We start from the raw sequence: 15,302 nt of genomic DNA, 5'->3' as shown, positions 1-15,302 counted from the left end.
ATGATTGAAAGCAATTTTACAAAAATTTCGAAGATAAATACAATATTTATAATTGATATGTTACAAAAATTCCCTTAGTAACCGCAAGTGTTAATGTCAAAGTGTTGCAATGTATACGATTATTTAACCCCTTACTGTTTCTATAAGGAATAAAACTCTGTCCTAAATATTTAAGTGGATCTGGAAAAAATTCAAGACAAGTGTATAAATATTTAGCTACAACTTTGGCAAAATCACAAAAGTCTACAATTGTATAACCACATACAAAACACATTAGGGAATAAGGAGACAGAAGTAAAAGGACGACCTTCTGGAACAAGAAGCATAGACTTCACAGTAGCCTAAGAATGCAATATTATACAGTGCTAGCAAAACAGTGGAAAAACATTGCAGATCACACTTGCTTAACTGGAAGCTGCAGCAGTGGAAGTAGTTAATTTTTTACCAACAGACAGTAGCTTTTTGTCTCTGTTAGTGTGCTTTTTGAAGGCAAAAAAAAATTAAATCATTGACTTACAATTTCTACCTACAATAAGTTAGAAAGTAAAAATGTTTTGTTGATAAAGTAAGTAGGCATTATGAAATGTCCTCTGTCAGCCACTCAGATTATTGGTATTTACTTCTTCATGTTAATGTTTTTTTTTTTTTTATCATATATTTGATATTATTTCCAGTTGTAAATGTGTTCACACTGTCTTGGCCCCCTTTTCTCTTACCACAAATTAAAAAAGAGAAAGAAATAAGGAATTCACATTATAGAGATACTCAACTGCTGTGCATCGTGTGAAGAGAAACGTATTCTGAGGTATTGTCATCAGTGTTGTTCATCAAATTGATCATCCTCAAAGATTCTCCCAACACATAGCAACAACTAGACAAAGCCAAGATCAAACCAGACACTTTTATACAAAATAGCAATTTTTCTTCCTTCCTTTCTTCGAGACTGAGAAATTGTAAAATATGACAAGAAATCAGTCAGTAAAATTAAATTGTTAATGACAAAGTTGCTTGCATGTCACAATTCATAATTGTTTGAATAAAATCTTTGAAACAGTCTTTTTTTTCCCTCCTCTGAATAAACAGAATATGTTGTTGATTTTATTCATGATTGATGACATAGATTCAACCAGAATCTTCTAAAGGTACTAAACAAGTCCCCCTGCAGCCCCTTTTGTGACGACTGGTGCTCGGAGAGGAAGAAGAGTGTTGAATTTACATGGGTGGGACAACGAGGCCGGACATCGCTAGAAGATAAGAGATGGAAAAACAAACAACTTTAACATCACAGTTCAGTTCGTATAGCAATACGCAACGCACAGAAATGTACACAAACACATTATTACCAGTTTACTAAATAGACGGGACGAAGAAATGGGGGGTAGTGGGAGAGTGTGTAGGGGAGTGGATGGGGTGGGGGGTAGTGGGAGAGTGTGTAGGGGGAGTGGATGGGGGTGGGGGTAGTGGGAGAGTGTGTAGGGGAGTGGATGGGGGGTAGTGGGAGAGTGTGTAGGGGAGTGGATGGGGGGGTAGTGTGAGAGTGTGTAGGGGAGTGGATGGGGGTGGGGGTAGTGGGAGAGTGTGTAGGGGAGTGGATGGGGGTGGGGGTAGTGGGAGAGTGTGTAGGGGAGTGGATGGGGGTGGGGGTAGTGGGAGAGTGTGTAGGGGAGTGGATGGGGGTAGTGGGAGAGTGTGTAGGGGAGTGGATGGGGGGGTAGTGGGAGAGTGTGTAGGGGAGTGGATGGGGGTGGGGGGTAGTGGGAGAGTGTGTAGGGGAGTGGATGGGGTGGGGGGTAGTGGGAGAGTGTGTAGGGGAGTGGATGGGGGGTAGTGGGAGAGTGTGTAGGGGAGTGGATGGGGTGGGGGTAGTGGGAGAGTGTGTAGGGGAGTGGATGGGGGGGGGGTAGTGGGAGAGTGTGTAGGGGAGTGGATGGGGGGGGTAGTGGGAGAGTGTGTAGGGGAGTGGATGGGGGGTAGTGGGAGAGTGTGTAGGGGAGTGGATGGGGTGGGGGTAGTGGGAGAGTGTGTAGGGAGTGGATGGGGTGGGGGGTAGTGGGAGAGTATGTAGGGAGTGGATGGGGTGGTGGGGTAGTGGGAGAGTGTGTAGGGGAGTGGATGGGGTGGGGGGTAGTGGGAGAGTATGTAGGGGAGTGGATGGGGTGGGGGGTAGTGGGAGAGTGTGTAGGGAGTGGATGGGGTGGGGGGTAGTGGGAGAGTGTGTAGGGGAGTGGATGGGGGGTGGGGGGTAGTGGGAGAGTGTGTAGGGGAGTGGATGGGGGTGGGGGTAGTGGGAGAGTGTGTAGGGGAGTGGATGGGGTGGGGGTAGTGGGAGAGTGTGTAGGGGAGTGGATGGGGGGGTAGTGGGAGAGTGTGTAGGGGAGTGGATGGGGTGGGGGGTAGTGGGAGAGTGTGTAGGGGAGTGGATGGGGGTGGGGGGTAGTGGGAGAGTGTGTAGGGGAGTGGATGGGGGTGGGGGGTAGTGGGAGAGTGTGTAGGGAGTGGATGGGGGTGGGGGTAGTGGGAGAGTGTGTAGGGAGTGGATGGGGTGGGGGTAGTGGGAGAGTGTGTAGGGGAGTGGATGGGGGGGGTAGTGGGAGAGTGTGTAGGGAGTGGATGGGGTGGGGGGTAGTGGGAGAGTGTGTAGGGGAGTGGATGGGGGTGGGGGGGTAGTGGGAGAGTGTGTAGGGGAGTGGATGGGGGGTAGTGGGAGAGTGTGTAGGGAGTGGACGGGGTGGGGGGTAGTGGGAGAGTGTGTAGGGGAGTGGATGGGGGTGGTGGGGTAGTGGGAGAGTGTGTAGGGAGTGGACGGGGGTGGGGGGTAGTGGGAGAGTGTGTAGGGGAGTGGATGGGGTGGTGGGGTAGTGGGAGAGTGTGTAGGGGAGTGGATGGGGTGGGGGGTAGTGGGAGAGTATGTAGGGAGTGGATGGGGTGGGGGGGTAGTGGGAGAGTGTGTAGGGAGTGGATGGGGGTGGGGGGTAGTGGGAGAGTGTGTATGGGGAGTGGATGGGGGTGGTGGGGTAGTGGGAGAGTGTGTAGGGGAGTGGATGGGGGGGTAGTGGGAGAGTGTGGAGTGGAGTGTATGGGGGTGGGGGGTAGTGGGAGAGTGTGTAGGGGAGTGGATGGGGGTGGTGGGGTAGTGGGAGAGTGTGTAGGGGAGTGGATGGGGGTGGTGGGGTAGTGTGTAGGGGAGTGGATGGGGGGGTAGTGGGAGAGTGTGTAGGGGATTAGATGGGGGTGGGGGGTAGTGGGAGAGTGTGTAGGGGAGTGGATTGGGGTGTGGGGGCCTGAGTGAAATTTGCTTTCCTAACATGACATAGTAGAAAGACCACTTTTTAAAAGAGGAGCTTTCTGACATTTTCAGGAGAAAGCATCCTGTCTTCCCAACATGTGTGATATTTCTTTTAGCGTTTTGTTAATGGCAAACAGTGGCCTGGGGTCCCAGGAGGCAGTCCTTGCTGACAGCTGAGAAACAACATGGTCACGTCTGCTTACGTCAGATACCCTACCCAGGACTTTCTCTCTCTCTCTCTCTTTCTCTTTCTCTCTTTTTTTCTCTCTCTCTCTCTCTCTCACCAGCCAAGGACCAGACACTTCTCAGGTTCCCTCAAATTGAAATCCTTGGTAGTTTTTTTACGCCAACATTACTGCAAGGCATTCTACCATATAGCAAGTCTCTGCATTTTACAGCTTGTAGTGGATTTTTAAGTCTTATCACAAGGTAAACGCATCTGAGGTGCACATAATCTGTAATTCTAGAGTTTGCGTGTTATGAATACGATTTTATATGTTTTTATCATGATATACGGTATGCATCTACTTCATATATATATATATATATATACTGACTCCTAGATTGAATCAGATCAAATGAACCAGCGATAGCAGACACCTGAATAGTGGATGTTTTGGCCTGTTGGAGGTGGAACTGCATCGGAGATGTCAAATCGGTGAGCAGACATACCCGACCCACTCACGTTAGAAGTTCCGAGTGACAAAGTGTAGGCCGCATAGAAATAATCATGCTCAAATTGAAAAATCATTCAACAAAAAGAATGAGCGTTTTCAACACCCTAATGAAGGTGTCGATTACAACTCACATTCGTGTTCCAACTCGTAAACAAGGCTGCACGGGATTTCTGTTAATGCAACTCATTACAGCCAATGGCAACATCCGCTTTAGGAACCGCTTCGTGATTTGACAACTCTAATGCAGTTCCACCTCCAACACAACCGCTATGCGGATATCGACTAGTGGATCTGACTGAACGGAGCCCTGAATTGTAGTGTTCAGATGCTAGGGAGAGTATCCTACAGATTAATTGTAGTGTTCAGATGATGGGGAGAGTATCCTACAGATGAATTGTAGTGTACAGATGCTAGGGAGAGTATCCTACAGATGAATTGTAGTGTTCAGATGCTAGGGAGATTATCCTACAGATGAATTGTAGTGTTCAGATGCAAGGGAGAGTATCCTACAGATGAATTGTAGTGTTTAGATCCTAGGGAGAGTATCCTACAGATGAATTGTAGTGTTCAGATGCTAGGGAGAGTATCCTACAGATTAATTGTAGTGTTCAGATGCTAGGGAGAGTATCCTACAGATTAATTGTAGTGTTTAGATGCTAGGGAGAGTATCCTACAGATGAACTGTAGTGTTTAGATGCTTGGGAGAGTATCCTACAGATGAATTGTAGTGTTCAGATGCTAGGGAGAGTATCCTACAGATTAATTGTAGTGTTCAGATGCTAGGGAGAGTATCCTACAGATGAATTGTAGTGTTTAGATGGTAGGGAGAGTATCCTACAGATGAATTGTAGTGTTCAGATGCTAGGGAGAGTATCCTACAGATGAATTGAAGGGTTCAGATGCTAGGGAGAGTATCCTACAGATGAATTGAAGGGTTCAGATGCTAGGGAGAGTATCTACAGATGAGCTGCCAGAAGAAAGAAGATTGATGTACTCGGTCCTTCAACTCACTTTAACAATTAGGCCTTCCTGTTTCTCCAGTGCTTTGGACTTATTTGTGGTGTCATGGTTGGAATGCTTTTAAGTTTGCCAGTTGGACTTGATGACATGGCATTCCTCATTAATTTCTGCAGACTACATATTAATAAGTATACACATGTAACAGCATGAACTTTAATTTCCCACTTCATTAGCTCCCGCATTATTAATATTGGATGCACACACTATGACTAAAACCTGTTTTCAAGCACAACAAGTCGGCCTTGACATAGAGCAGGAAAATAAAGCCAGAATCACACTTTCATTCAAACTGGTTGACGCTGTTATGTTTTGCTTGCACAATGACCCTCTCTGTATTTCTGTTGAGTTTCTGCTTTTCTCAATTAGAAAGCAATATATTTAGACTGTGTTGCGTCGCGTAACGTTGTCTTGGTGTTAAACTGCACAACTAGCAAAAAACACACAGTGGATAAAATGTGTAAGCTTTTAACGAGAGCAGGAAAAAAACATGCATTTTTAACCGAGGACAATACTCCAGCTAAATCAGTGGGAAGTTTGACGTGTGTTGCTTTCGAAAGGGCTGGGAACGTGCTGATCTCTAATGCTGGCTACATTAAAAAATACCGTGCTGGAGTGCTTGTCGGAGTTACAGGGAGTCTATTCACCAAGGACCAAGGACTGGAAAGGGCTCACTAGGGTCAGTGGAAGAGGGTGGGGGATGGGTGATGGGATGTGAATATTAAAGCATATGATGTACAATTCAGATGAAATGTAAAAGAGGGCTGGATCCTAGGGCTGCAGTGAATAATGCAGAAGTACGATAGCTATGGGACCTTACGTGATTGGTCTGTTTATCATTACAGTACTCAGCTTAGGATACATACTGTATATATCAGGCTATCAAGGTTCGGCTAAATTCTGAATTTCTGAATTGAAGTGAATTCAAACCATGAATTTGAATTGAATTTGAACGGGCCACAAACCCACAGGAAGCATAATTTGAACTGAAGGAATAATGCTATACATTTAAAGCATTTCAAACTAATTCAACTGAGACATTAATTTGACAAACATTTTATCAAAATGATCTTCGACTTATTAACAAGCAATATATGCCAGATTTCAAATATTATATTTTAAGATGTCAAACAGTATTTTTCATTGTCATGAAAGATTTCTAGATTGCTAGATTGTTGCTAGATTGTTCCCAGTGTTTGATCAAATGCATTCTGGGAAACATTATTTTTATTCATCCTTTATTTAACTAGGCAAGTCAGTTAAGAACAAATTCTTATTTACAATGACAGCCTAGGAACAGTGGGTTAACTGCCTTGTTCAGGGGCAGAACTACAGATTTTTACCTTTCGGTTACTGGCCCAATGCTCTAACCACTAGGCTACCTGCCACCCCATTAAGGGAATTCTAAATGATTATAGAGAACACACAACATGCTCTTAATATTTACAGACCATTGTAATTATTTAAAATAGTTTTAGGGGAATGAGTTAAAAAAATGTTTTAATGTTTCAACCATATGCTACATGACATTCGTAACCATACATGAAGTCAAAATAAACAGTCCTATAGTGATAGAAATAAATAATAAATAATAATTTAAATTTCATGGAATTTTATTTAATTACATCTACTTCCTTTTATTCAAATTATTTTCAAATTCTGCTTCCTGTGTTATGTGGCCAAATGAAATTAAAAAAAATAAAAAATATTGGAATTGGAATTAAAGAGCAATTTACAAATCAATTCAGAATTGACCCCAACCCTGTATGTACTAATATGATGTACTATGGTATTATGATGCAAAAATATATGGGGGGAGAGTAACCCCCAGAGAGACTCCTAACTTCCCTTAATCATTAATGGTTTGATAAATAAATACAGAAATAAATAAATAAACACATACATGCAGGCATAATGTACCCATCAATCCATCCATCCATCCGTCCACGCAATCATCATCCATCCTCAAATATATCATTTATGTCCACTCGTACTCTCGTTTAACCCAGACTGGCGGTGCATGGTTGCCCATGGTTTTGGGTGGAGGTGGGCAGGTAGGCAGGTGAGAGAGATGCCAGTGGGCCAAACAGGTCAGAACAGAACAGAGAAATGACAGTAGGCCAACAGGTCAGAACAGCACAGAGAGATGCCAGTAGGCCAACAGGTCAGAACAGAACAGAAGGACAGAATGACTATGGAGGGCACTGTAAAAGGAGGGAGGACGGCTCACCTTGAAGTCCATTGCCATTTGCACTGGTGCAAGAAGGTGGTGGAGAAGCTTGGGGCCTTACAACAGGGGCAAAGGCGCTCTTTTGTTTCACTGCAGAGATGACATTGGCAGGTGAGAATGAGAAAATGCCGTGTGTACTGCTACAGTTTGAAGAGAGGCTGACCGAAGAGGCTGCCATGGTAGGGCTCGACGGCACTACTGCAATAAAGCAAACATAAGCACCACTCAGAGAGGAGTTTCACCACGGCACAGATAATTAAAAAATCAAGATTTTTTTTAGATTGATTGATTAAATTAATTGATAGGGCCTTGCCTCTTTTCAAATCAAAACGTATATAGATGTGGAAAGAAATCAGGAGAAATCAAGATGATTTGTGATAAAAATAAAAATGATCAGAATTTGGATGGGATTCGACAAATAATAACATTTACTTAAGTAAGAAACCAATTTGTAATAATAACAAAAATGTTTTTCAAACTCATATTTGGAGTTTGTGGGATTGTGATATGAAATGTTCTGCCTTGGCCACTCTGGATAATAGGTATCTGACAATAGACTCTTGACTGGGGGGAAATCAGTCACAAAAACTTTGCTTCTATAATTTTTGGCATTTTCTATTGGGGGCGTGCACCATGTCATACATTTTTTGACTTTTCCATATATTTTTCTTGTGTGTAAATTTGTAAGTCTGATTGATGATTTTTTTTAAAGTTGAGTCTTGGGTTTTCAGCCTCCAGAGTCACCCCTCCTTTTATCCAGTAGCACACATTCCAAAATAATACAAACACTAATCAAAACAATAACAGAGGGGGGGGGGGGGGAATCAAGAAAATCTAAAATCAAGAAAATCAAGAAAATCTAAAATCAAGAAAATCAAGAAAAAGCTAAGCTTCTCAGACTCGTAGATAAGGAGGAAGTAGAGGTGTGTCGTTACCTTGATACTTACTGCCGTAGGGGGAGTTGGCAGAGGAGCCGTTGAGGAAGCCTGGTGAACTGGGTACTCCCAGATTGGACATGGGGTTGCCGTAGCCGTTCATGCTGTTGCTAACGGTGTTGTAGTTGGCCTGTTGTGGGGTGCTGCTGGGGACGTAGCCTCGAGGGGACACACTGCTGGTTTGACGGCTGTATCCTACTGTTGAGAGGGGGGAGAAAAGGACTTAGGGAAGGTAGAGCCACAACATTGGGGTATTGTATAGATACATATAGTCTACTATATGTCCGAAGTGACGACCTGTTCCTTATTTAGTGCCCTGCTTTTGATCAGGGCCCACAGGGACCACAGGGACCACAGGGAACATAGGTACCATAGGGACCATAGGGAACATAGGGCTCTGGTCAAAAGTAGTGCACTATGTAGGGCAGGGATGTCAAACTCATTCCATGGAGGGCTTAGTGTCTGCAGGTTTTTAGTTGTTCCTTTCAATTAAGACCTTGACAACCTGGTGAGGGGAGTTCCTTATTAAGACATAGACAACCAGGTGAGGGGAGTTCCTTACTGAGACCTAGACAACCAGGTGAGGTGGGTTCCTTACTGACACCTAGACAACCAGGTGAGGAGAGTTCCTTACTGAGACATAGACAACCAGGTGAGGGGAGTTCCTTACTGAGACCTAGACAACCAGGTGAGGGGAGTTCCTTACTGAGACCTAGACAACCAGGTGAGGGGAGTTCCTTACTGAGACCTAGACAACCAGGTGAGGGGAGTTCCTTACTGAGACCTAGACGATCAGGTGAGGGGAGTTCCTTACTGAGACCTAGACGATCAGGTGAGGGGAGTTCCTTACTGAGACATAGACAACCAGGTGAGGGGAGTTCCTTACTGAGACCTAGACAACCAGGTGAGGGGAGTTCCTTACTGAGACCTAGAGAACCAGGTGAGGAGAGTTCCTTACTGAGACCTAGACAACCAGGTGAGGGGAGTTCCTTACTGAGACCTAGACAACCAGGTGAGGGGAGTTCCTTACTAATCGGTGATCTTAATTCATCCACCAAGTACAAGGGAGGAGCGAAAACCCGCAGACACTCGACCCTCTGTGGAATGAGTTTGACTGGTGACGTAGGGAATAGAGTGCTATTCTGCACAAAACCTTAGAGGGAAGCCTGACACTGGACCACAGTGTTTTAATGTGTCGTTAAGACTCTGCGTCCATCATCCAGCTGACTGACATCTCTCATGTATTATGTCATGTGTCCAGTAAGTACACAGATGTGTGCTTCTCCTCGTGAAAGCACACGGAAACCTACCCAGAAAACCCTAAGACTTAGACAACCAGGTGACAACGAGTAAATACAACCAGTAAATACAACCAGTAAATACAACCAGTAAATACAGCCAATGCTGTATGCAGGATTGTCTGTATTTACTGTGGAGCCATCACATAATATCTACATGGGCTTTTGTTTTCAAATGTAACCTTTATTTACATGGCTCAGTTGGTAGAGCATGGTGTTTGCAACGCCAGGGTTGTGGATTCGATTCCCACCGGGGACCAGTACGAATAAAAAAAATAAATAAATAAATAAATGTATGAAATGTATGCATTCACTACTGTAAGTCGCTCTGGATAAGGGCATCTGCTAAATTACTAAAATGTAAATGTAAATGTAACAAGGCAAGTCAGTTAAAAACAAATTCTTATTTACAACGACGGCCTACCCCGGCCAAACCTGGACGACGCTGGGCCAATTGTGCGCCACCGTATGGGACTCCCAATCACAGCCGGATGTGATATAGCCTGGATTCAAACCAGGGACCGTAGTGACACCTCTTGCATTGCGATGCAGTGTCTTAGACCGCTGCGTCACTCGTAGCTTTCTATAGGTCTACCAGTGAGACCTGTGTACACTCCTAGCATCTAGCTAGCTATAGGTCTACCAGTGTTACATGTGTACACTCCTAGCATCTAGCTAGCTATAGGTCTACCAGTGTTACATGTGTACACTCTTAGCATCTAGCTAGCTATAGGTCTACCAGTGTTACCTGTGTACACTCCTAGCATCTAGCTAGCTATAGGTCTACCAGTGAGACCTGTGTACACTCCTAGCATCTAGCTAGCTATAGGTCTACCAGTGTTACATGTGGACACTCCTAGCATCTAGCTAGCTATAGGTCTACCAGTGAGACATGTGTACACTCTTAGCATCTAGCTAGCTATAGGTCTACCAGTGTTACATGTGGACACTCCTAGCATCTAGCTAGCTATAGGTCTACCAGTGAGACATGTGTACACTACTAGCATCTAGCTAGGTATAGGTCTACCAGTGTTACATGTGGACACTCCTAGCATCTAGCTAGCTATAGGTCTACCAGTGAGACATGTGTACACTCCTAGCATCTAGCTAGTTATAGGTCTACCAGTGTTACATGTGTACACTCCTAGCATCTAGCTAGCTATAGGTCTACCAGTGAGACATGTGTACACTCCTAGCATCTAGCTAGTTATAGGTCTACCAGTGTTACATGTGGACACTCCTAGCATGTGTCATGAGACTAAGACATTACGAAATAATCACACTATCCAGCGTGCACTGACCTTAGTGGTGGCAACACAGAACAGATGTAAACCCTGACCTTAGTGGTGGCAACACAGAACTGATGTAAACCCTGACCTTAGCGGTGGCAACACAGAACAGATGTAAACCCTGACCTTAGCTGTGGCAACACAGAACAGATGTAAACCCTGACCTTAGCGGTGGCAACACAGAACAGATGTAAACCCTGACCTTAGCTGTGGCAACACAGAACAGATGTAAATCCTGACCTTAGCGGTAGCAACACAGAACAGATGTAAACCCTGACCTTAGCGGTAGCAACACAGAACAGATGTAAACCCTGACCTTAGCGGTGGCAACACAGAACAGATGTTATTAAGTATTATCATCCTAGGCGGCTGTTAAGTGAATAGTGGGGAGCGTTCGCTGGGTCGGCGGGTCATTCCCAGCCGAGCCAGGCAGGCAAACAGAACAGGGGAGGCGGTGACAGCGTCAGGCTAGTCCCCAGGGACGACAGTTATAAGATCCAGCCAGGGAAGATAGAGCGGCTGCAAGCAGAAAGTCAGAGCCGGCCTGGTAATATTAAAGGGTAAAGCTAGATTAGTTGTTGTTGGCAGCTTATCTTCACTCATGGAGTACGTCCAAAATGGCACCCTATTCCCTATATAGTGCACTACTTTCTCAATGTAGTGCACTACTTTCCCTATATAGTGCACTACTTTCCCTATGTAGTGCACTAAGAAGGGAATAGGGAGCCATTTGGGAGGTCCCCATGGCTACATACCCTGGTCATTACCCTGTGATGTTTCTGAGACGTTGACGGCGAGCTGGCTGCCGAACGAGTTGACCCCCATCATGCCGCCGTGCGACGCCGTGTTGCCCAGTGAAGGGATCTGGTTGTGGTTACGTGGGACGCTGTACAGGGCCTCGGCGATGTCGGCCGCTCGCTTCAAGATGATCTCCTGAAAGAGGAGGAGAGGATGTGTTACAAGTGATCCATATGTCTGCCTTTAACATTAAACATTTAGTCTCATTGTGACCTTGTGTATTTGAACACATATGCAGATGATGGTTACAGTAATGGTATTTGTATTTATTATGGATCCACATTAGTTCCTGCCAAAGTAGCAGCTAGTCTTCCTGGGGTTTATTAGGGATCCCCATTGGTTCCTGCCAAGGCAGCGGCTACTCTTCCTGGGGTTTATTATGGATCCCCATTAGTTCCTGCCAAGGCAGCAGCTACTCTTCCTGGGGTTTATTATGGATCCCCATTAGTTCCTGTCAAGGCAGCAGCTACTCTTCCTGGGGTTTATTATGGATCCCCATTAGTTCCTGCCAAGGCAGCAGCTACTCTTCCTGGGGTTTATTATGGATCCCCATTAGTTCCTGCCAAGGCAGCAGCTACTGTTCCTGGGGTTCATTATGGATCCCCATTAGTTCCTGCCAAGGCAGCAGCTACTCTTCCTGGAGTTTATTATGGATCCCCATTAGTTCCTGTCAAGGCAGAAGATACTCTTCCATGGGTTTATTATGGATCCCTATTAGTTCCTGCCAAGGCAGCAACTACTCTTTCTGGGGTCCAGAAAAATTAAGGCAGTTTATACAGTTTTCTTAAACATTACAATACATTCACAACAGAATTCACAACACATTAAGTGTGTTCCCTTAGGCCCCTACTCCGCTATCACATATCTACAAAACACAATCCATGTGTAGTATAGTGCGTATGCTGTCATGTGTGTGTGTATGCATGTGTCTGTGCCTATGTTTGTGTTGCTTCACAGTCCCTGCTGTTCCATAAGGTGTAATTATTTAACTGTTTTTTAAATCTAATTTTACACTTTGCATGAGTTACGTGATGTGGAATAGAGTTCCATGTAGTCATGGCTCTATGTAGTACTGTGTGCCTCCCATAGTCTGTTCTGGACTTGGGGACTGTGAAGAGACCTCTGGTGGTATGTCTTGTGGGGTATGCGTGGGTTTCCGAGCTGTATGCCAGTTGTTTAAAACAGACACCTCGTGCATTCAAACTGCTGTCATTTGTGGATGTTTCAGTATAACTGAGTCATCTGCAACTGCTATAGCACAAGGTTATAATTTAGCTGAAACATTGGAGAGAGAGAGAGAGAGAGAGAGAGAGAGAGAGAGAGAGAGAGAGAGAGAGAGAGAGAGAGAGAGAGAGAGAGAGAGAGAGAGAGAGAAAATAAAAAGTACTACCTAGGTCAATTCGTCTGAATGCAATAGAGCCTGATAAAGCTGTGCTCCATACATTTATTTGGAGGGAATTTGCATTGCTTACAGAAAGCACCTTTTGGCCCTGGTTCAAGGTTATTCTCTCATTTGAATAGGTCTCTCTGTGTGTGTGTTTTGACTGATTACCTCCTCTATCTCAGATGTGTGCAGTAGCCAGGAATAAATACGTTGGGAGAACAGGAAAAATAAATATTCAACCTCTCCGAGAGCAATGACACCACAGTACTACATACAGTACAATGGCCTGGAGCTAGCTTTGAAATAGAGAAAGAAAGTGGAGGGTTGCAGGAAAAAAAATCTGATTTAATTACCGCAAATGTACACAAAGAGAGAGAGACAGAGAGCGAGAGAGAGAGAGAGAGAGAGAGAGAGAGAGAGAGAAAGAGAGAGAGAGAGACAGAGAGAGAGAGAGACAGAGAGAGACAGAGAGAGAGAGAGAGACAGAGAGAGAGACAGAGAGAGAGAGACACAGAGAGACAGAGAGACACAGAGAGACACAGAGAGAGAGGGACAGAGAAAGAGAGAGAAATCTGCATGTGATAGACAGTGCAGAGCGCAGGATGCTGTGTTGTGTTGTGCAGTGCCTTTACCTGGTTGTTGTGGGGCATTCCATACAGAGCCTCCACAAGGTCAGCTGCTCTCTTCAGCAACACCTCCTACAGGAGAGAACACATGACACCAGAGTCAGACACACAACACAGGAAGGAAAAGGACCAAACAATCTCACAATCCATCTTTTTATCCAGGTCTTCCTTTGGAAAGAGGTCTTCTGATCTCAACTGGACTATCAGGTTAAATAAAGGTTAAATATACTGAAAATAAATATATAAACACAACATGCAACAATTTCAAAGATTTTACTGAGTTACAGTTCATATAAGGAGATCGGTCATTTTAAATAAATGGGTCTCAGGATCTCATCCCATGTATCTTTGTGTATTCAAATTGCCATCGTTAAAATGCTGTTGTGTTTGTTGTCCATAGCTTATGCCTGCCCCCACCATAACCCCACCGCCATCATGGGGCACTCTGTTCACAACGTTGACATCAGCATACCGCTCGCCCACACGACGCCATACATGTAGTCTGCGGTTGTGAGGCCAGTTGGATGTACTGCCAAATTCTCTAAAATGAAGTTGGAGGCGGCTTATGGTAGAGAAATTAACATAAGAACATGCTAATTGTAAGCTCCCTCAACATTTTTGGCTGTGGCATTGTGTTGTGTGACAAAACTGCACCTTTTAGAGTGGCTTATTGTCCCCAGCACAAGGTGCACCTGTGTAATGATCATGCTGTTTAATCAGCTTCTTGATATGCCACACCTGTCAGGTGGATGTATTATCTTGGCAATGGAGAAATGCGCACTAACAGGGATGTAAACTAATTTTGAGAGAAATAAGCTTTTTTGAACGTATGTAAAATTCCGGGGATATTTTATTACAGCTCCTGAAACACGGGACCAACACTTTACATGTTGTGTTTACATTTTTGTTCAGCGTGGATAAAAAAAACATTTTTGCATATCCATGTTTAGGAAAGTTGGCTAGCCTAGTAGGTACTGTATATAACCTACTACTGTACCAGTTCTGATAAGGACTCTAATAACCAACATAAAGGGTTCTAATCTAACCCATTTTATTAGGCTCAGTTACACATCAGAGGGCTGCCAGATTGTTAAGAAGTTCCAATAGACTCCAACCTTAAATGCTAAATGAGTAAAATAAGTACTTGAGTTTTTTTTAATGCTGCTGGGTATTAAACAAACAAACACACGTTGCCCGATATGAAAGGCGGCCAGGCACTGCATTTGGCTGCTAATTCCCAGCACTTTAGTGGCGTAGAACAATGAGTCATTTTCCATATCTTAATTAAACTGGCAGAGTCCTTAAAGACAACATCTCACCCCTAATTCAAGCCCCACATTTGCAGGAGAGTTCAATGCTCATTCTTCTTTCTTCCCAACAATAAAGTGAATTAGCTTGGGTTAATCTAGTTCTTTCATAATGACATTAGGACATTTTTCAATTAACCTCTTTCACTGCCTGTTGTAAAGGACTTCATAAATGACTTCCCATCCAGCCAGCGATGAGTGCCAGTGCCCAGGGACATGGGATGCACAGGACCCTGTCTTATCCATGTCTGCATGCCTCCCCTCTACTTTATAACAACATGGATTCACTTGCTGCTTAAGTCCCCTACCGAAATGAGAATACGCCTTGCCAAGTGTCAACAATACAACACTGAGAAGCTTCAGCCAGTTCCTCTCGATTTGGGCTGGTTGTTGTTTTCAAGGCCGAAAAATAAGAACTAAAGCCGTATTCTTGGGATATTTAGATTTTTTTGAGT

The 15,302-nt window shown here is 44.4% G+C and overlaps 1 protein-coding gene across 22 annotated transcripts in view; it reads right to left on the bottom strand.

Annotated features, from left to right (window-relative positions):
• Positions 1-552: 552 nt before the first annotated feature.
• Positions 553-15,302, bottom strand: part of LOC106613918 (transcription factor COE3) — a 196,985-nt gene continuing 182,235 nt past the window's right edge. For 4 of the 22 annotated variants that reach the window (XM_045687608.1, XM_045687618.1, XM_045687630.1 and 1 more), the window contains exons 12-16: positions 13,547-13,612; positions 11,488-11,665; positions 8,158-8,340; positions 7,211-7,408; positions 553-1,244 (exon numbers count right to left, since the gene is read on the bottom strand). In XM_045687608.1, coding sequence (XP_045543564.1) covers positions 1,213-1,244; positions 7,211-7,408; positions 8,158-8,340; positions 11,488-11,665; positions 13,547-13,612 — 657 coding nt within the window. In that variant the 3' untranslated portion in view covers positions 553-1,212. Of the gene's footprint in view, positions 1,245-7,210; positions 7,409-8,145; positions 8,344-11,487; positions 11,666-13,546; positions 13,613-15,302 lie in introns of all 22 variants that reach the window. The other 18 variants (XM_045687595.1, XM_045687596.1, XM_045687619.1 and 15 more) reach the window with 11 other exon arrangements.

Source organism: Salmo salar, chromosome ssa01, assembly GCF_905237065.1.
Source record: "Salmo salar chromosome ssa01, Ssal_v3.1, whole genome shotgun sequence".
NCBI lineage: Eukaryota > Metazoa > Chordata > Actinopteri > Salmoniformes > Salmonidae > Salmo > Salmo salar.
The sequence above is the reverse complement of the archived record's forward strand: the minus strand, read 5'-3'. Positions and strand labels throughout refer to the sequence as shown.